The 6,000-nt window shown below is 38.8% G+C and overlaps 1 protein-coding gene across 2 annotated transcripts in view; it reads right to left on the bottom strand.

Annotated features, from left to right (window-relative positions):
• The window catches only part of LOC121857383 (F-box/LRR-repeat protein 7-like), a 48,885-nt gene extending 43,120 nt beyond the window's left edge, over positions 1-5,765 (bottom strand). For both annotated transcript variants that reach the window (XM_042353403.1, XM_042353402.1), the window contains exon 1: positions 5,575-5,765. In XM_042353403.1, the coding sequence (XP_042209337.1) occupies positions 5,575-5,740 (166 nt within the window). In that variant the 5' untranslated portion in view covers positions 5,741-5,765. The remainder of the gene's footprint in view (positions 1-5,574) is intronic.
• Between the last annotated feature and the right edge of the window lie 235 nt (positions 5,766-6,000).

The raw sequence follows: 6,000 nt of genomic DNA on the forward strand, positions 1-6,000 counted from the left end.
TATACTCTCTCTAATTGTGTGTGTGTGTGTGTGTGTGTGTGTGTGTGTGTGTGTGTGTGTGTGTGTGTGTGTGTGTGTGTGTGTGTGTGTGCCGTTTAAGTTATAGGGATGTGTTATTTTCTGGGGTTATGTAAGAATGTGTGTGTGTGTGTGTGTGTGTGTGTGTGTGTGTGTGTGTGTGTGTGTGTGTGTGTGTGTGTGTTTTATATTCAATGCTATACCTGTTCGTTATATTTCTTCGTTATATTCTTGATAAATTCTTGGGTATACAAGGGTATATGATTTCACTGAGGTTATATAAAAGGGTATATTTTCCTATAAATAAATTGTTGGTTTGTGTTTATTTATCCAACAGTCGACAAAAACAACAACAACGATATTTACTATATTTCTATAATTTAATGAAAAAAAAGACGCTATAATCTCTAAGGTACTGATTGGCTGAGTGTGACGTCACAAGTGTTCAGGAGAACCAATCATAAGCCGCGTAGAATTGTAAACAAAGATGGCGTCGTCTCCCAAGAAGAAAAAAAAATTCCTGTCGTGCATGTCATCTATCCCTCAATTCTCGATAGAAAACACATTATTATACCATACCGTGGAAGGCGAGTCATTACCTTATAATATAAAACGCCTGTAACTATAGATGGCCTGAGAAAGAACCGTATTTTAGCCGGACTATGTTGTAGAGTAATCGTCTAGCATACGTAATAAGAATGAGAGAGAGAGAGAGGGGGATCTCTCTCTCTCTGGGTGACTCTCCTGCCAGGGGTATATATACTATTACTGCTGATGGTGGCCTAAGAGCAAAGGTGTTTTATCTTGATTCTGGCTACCCTATCGACGTAACGGGAAGGGGCAGCCATGCTAGAGAGAGAGAGATGATGGAATAAGGAGAAGAGGAATAAGAGGAAGGAGGTGGTGATACAGGTATATAATTTTGTATTTTATTAAAGACTGTCTATTATACTGCCACGATGACACGTATTAATTGGTCTTATTGTTTTAGGAAGCTGCCACAAGACCATGAAGCACCGTTTAATAGGTCTTTAAGTTTTAGGACCACTAACTAGGTCTTAGTTTTAATTAAGGTGCTTCAACTACCACAGGAACATGAAGCACCGTTTAATAGGTCTTCGTTCGGGCAAAGAATTCTCCGAGTGGTATTTCTCCACCTGAGTATCAACTAAGTCTTAAAACCAGACCTTTAGAGAATTATATCGATATGTTTCTATTTTTTTTTACTGTTATCTCATTCGGAAAACTCTAGAGGGAAGGGAGGAGGAGGAAGGGAGGGTAGGAGGATAGGGAGGGTGGGATAGGGAGGGGAGGGGGAGGGAGGACCAGGGCACCAAGACCAGCTACTGTGATATCAACGTTTTTTTGTTGAGGTAAATATAATCTTTATTTAGAGGGTTGCTACCTGTAGGGTTAACATTAATCCAACCAGACAACCCAACCAACTAACATTCTCTCTCTCTATCTCTTCAGCCCAGCCCCTACCTTCTTCCTTCTCTCCCCCCCCCTCTCACCCTCCCCACCCCATCTTTACCTCTTAGATAACTTAGTCTTTCTGTTTTTCTTGTTCGTTGTTTTTTTTACTTTCTTTCCATTTTTTCTATCTATCTGTCATCCTGATTTCTCCATTTATTCAATTATTTTTCTCTCTCTCTCTCTTCTTCTTCTCTCGATTTTTTTCTCTTTCTCTTCCCTAATTATTGCACCTCTTGATTATCCTCTCCATCACCTAATAATAATATAATAATAATAATAATAAAGATTTTTAACAATAAACATAAACATTAGAATAATAGAACACACACACACACACACACACACACACACACACACACACACACACACACACATACACACACACACACACACAAAACATAATAGAAAAGAATAAAAAAAACACTCAGTACATCATGAAGGTAACATCAAAACACCCAGAGTTTCAGTAATAAAACATTATCGTAAACAAAAAAACACACACAAGAATATCAAACACAGGAGATAAAACAACCGAAATAAAACGAGAGAGAGAGAGAGAGAGAGAGAGAACACACACTGATACAAGCAACATGGGTAGGAGCACCTCTCTCTCTCTCTCTCTCTCTCTCTCTCTCTCTCTCTCTCTCTAACAAACAGTACACACCACCACAATACCTCTCCTAACACAAACACTACTCTATAACACTATCACAAACACTTCTCTATAACACCAACACAAACACTTCTCTCTATTCCAACACAAACCTTCTCTATAACACCATCACAAACACTTCTCTATAAACATAACACAAACACTTCTCTATAACACCAGCACTTCTCTATAACACCAACACAAACACTTAACTATAACACCAACACTTCTCTATAACAATAACACTTCACTATAACACCAACACAAACATTCTCTATAACACAAACACTTCTATAACACCAACACAAACACTTCTCTATAACACCAACAACTATCTATAACACCAACACTTCTCTATAACACCAACACTCTATAACACTAACACTTCTATAACACCAACACAAACATTCTGTAACATAACTTAACAGCTCTATATACACAAACACTAACAACACCAACACAAACACCAACTATAACACCTTCTACAAACACTTCTCTTATAACACCAACACAAACACTTACTATAAACATCAACACCAAACACTATACTATAACACAAACAACTACTTTATAACACCAACACAAACACTTCTCTATAACACCAACACAAACACTTACTATAACACAGACACAAACACTCTCACAAAACACAAACAACTCTCTATAACACAAACATCTATATAACACCAACACAGACAACTACTATAACACCATCCAAGCACAACTATAACACCAACAGCTACTTAACACCAACTGACACCTCACTATAACACCGACACCAACATCTTCTATAACACCAACACAAATACTATGGTAACACAAACAACATCTATAACACCAACACAAACAATTCACTATAACACCATCACCAAACTGCCAACTATAACACCCACTGTAACCAACACAAACACTTTACTATAACACCATCACAAACCACTTCTCTATAACACCAACACAAAAACACTTCACTAACACCAACACAAACACTTTCTATAACACCAACACAAACACTTCTCTTATAATACCAACACTTCACTATAACACCAACACTTCACTATAACCCAACACAAACACTTCACTCACAATCAACACAAACACTTCTCTATAACACCAACACAAAACTCCACTATACCAACACCAACACTTCTCTATAACACCAACACAAACACACTATAACACCAACAAACACTTTATACACCATCACAAACACTTCTTCTATAACAACCAACACAAACATCATAACAATCACAACACAAACACTTCACTATAACACCAACACAAACACTTTATAACACCAACACAAACACTTCTATAACACCAACACTTCTATAACACCAACACAAACACTTCATTATAACACCATCACCAACACTTCTATACAACTACAAACACTTCTATAACACTTTATATCACAAACACTTTCTATAACACCAACACAAAAACTTCACTATACACCATCACAAACACTTCTATAACATCAACACAAACACTTCACTATAACACCAACACTTCTCTATAACACCAACACAAACACTTTTCTATAACACAAACACTTCACTATAACACTAACACAAACACTTTCTATAACACCAACACAAACACTTCTATAACACCAACACTTCTATAACACCAACAATTCACTATAACACAAACACTTCTCCACGACACCAACACTTATAACACCAACACTTTATAACACCAACACAAACACTTCTATAACACAAACATTTATAACACAAACATTTCTCATAACACCAACACTTCTATAACACCAACACTTCTATAACACAATACAAACACTCTACTCTAACACAACACTTATTATAACACAAACACTTCTCTCTATAACACCAACACTTATAAACACCAAACAAACACTTCATAACACCAACACAAACACTTCACTATAACACCATCATAAACATTTCTATAACACCAACATACTATAACACCAACACAAACACTGCACTATAACACCAACACAAACACTTCACTATAACACCATCACAAACACTTCACTATAACACCAACACAAATATATAAATCTCTCTATAACACAAACATCACTATAACACAAAATACTCAATATAACACAAACACTTCTCTATAACACCAACACTTCTATATAACACCAACACTTCTCTATAACACTATGAAACACAAACCCATCAACAAAAACAATACCAAACAACAAACACACAAACACCACAGCAATCACAACAAGAACACCAGTAACAAACACACTAGACTCAATAACATCAACACCACAACAAAAACAATTAAATACAACAATAAAAAAAAAATTACCATACAATCATACAATTAGTCGGATACTGTAAGGTTTCGTGCTTACCTCTTTGTTTGTGTATGGTTGTAGTGTTATGGTAGATGGTAGATAAGTATGGTTGTGGGAGGGTGTATATGGTACCATTTGAGAATTTATTTTGTATATAGATAATGTTGTAAAGGTTTAGAGAGCTACAGAGTGTGGGTTTGACTGGCTGTGGGTTTGACTGGCTGTGGGTTTGACTGGCTGTGGGTTTGACTGGCTGTGGGTTTGACTGGCTGTGGGTTTGACTGGCTGTGGGTTTGACTGGCTGTGGGTTTGACTGGCTGTGGGTTTGACTGGCTGTGAGGATGACTGCCTATGGAGGGCGGGGGGGGTGAAAGGTTTAACGCATAGCATGAGTTGACCAGTGAGGAAGAAGAGGGGTGGGGGAGGAAAGGGAGGGGAGGAGGGGGAGAGGGGGTCATAACATAGATGGGTAGACTGTCGGTAGAGAAGGGCTCACACCATAACACAGGGGAAGGGGGGGGGGGTAGGGGTAGTGGATGACTATAGAAAAAGAAAACAATAGGGAGTCACAGCCAAGATAAAGTCGACCAGATGTTGTAAAAATGTCACATGATGAGGCGTTGACAGGAGGTGACCAGCGCATCGTATACCAAGACGTGTTGAGGTTATGGTGGATATATAGAAAGATGTATCAGACTATGAGAGAAATGATGATGATGATGATGATGATGATGATGATGATGATGATGATGATGATGATGATGATGCTTATAATATCAGTAATGTCCGCGCCACCATACACCCATCCTCCATGGCTCGCGATCCTCAGCTATAAATGTATGCATGTACATCACCAAGGACACGATGGTTGAAACGTCTCCCTCATCCCAACACCGCATTATCCCCCACCACCTTCAGAGAGTGAGCTTCCTGGAACACATTAATATCACCACCACCACCACCACCACAACAACAACACAAAACACTTCGCCGCAGACACACGGCGGGCTTCTCCTTCCTCTCTGGTCAGCACCTTCACGTAACCCACACGTACAATATCCAATCCTTGAGAGAGAGAGAGAGAGACACACACAAAATGGAAGAAGGCAAGAAGAATGGCAGTCCAACTCACATATTCGCTTCTTCCAAGAGTATCCACACCTACACACTGTTAATGTTCTTTCTGTCTCGTATCCTGATTCGCACATGTCACATCCTAACACCACAGTCTTGCCACTAACTGTAGGAGAGTACAATTTCGGTCGTATTCTCAATTTCGTCCCTCGATCACGATACATATTCACTCTACGACTGTACCAGCAACACTAAAGTCTTTAGGCAGGGGCCCCTCAATGGCATCCGAGGAGAGTTGTCAGTGGCCGCCAGATACCCGAGACGTTTGACCATGCACACATGACGTTCATCTCAAAGGTTGCTGACTCATTTTTATTTATACTTTATGTACAGTCTTATACAAAAGTATTAACCGATATGATGACTCTCCCAGTAAACACCGTCTCACAGGGTATATCTGAACGCCTAAAATGTTATAACTGGC

This window comes from Homarus americanus, unplaced genomic scaffold (genome assembly GCF_018991925.1).
Source record: "Homarus americanus isolate GMGI-L3 unplaced genomic scaffold, GMGI_Hamer_2.0 scaffold13944, whole genome shotgun sequence".
Lineage (NCBI taxonomy): Eukaryota > Metazoa > Arthropoda > Malacostraca > Decapoda > Nephropidae > Homarus > Homarus americanus.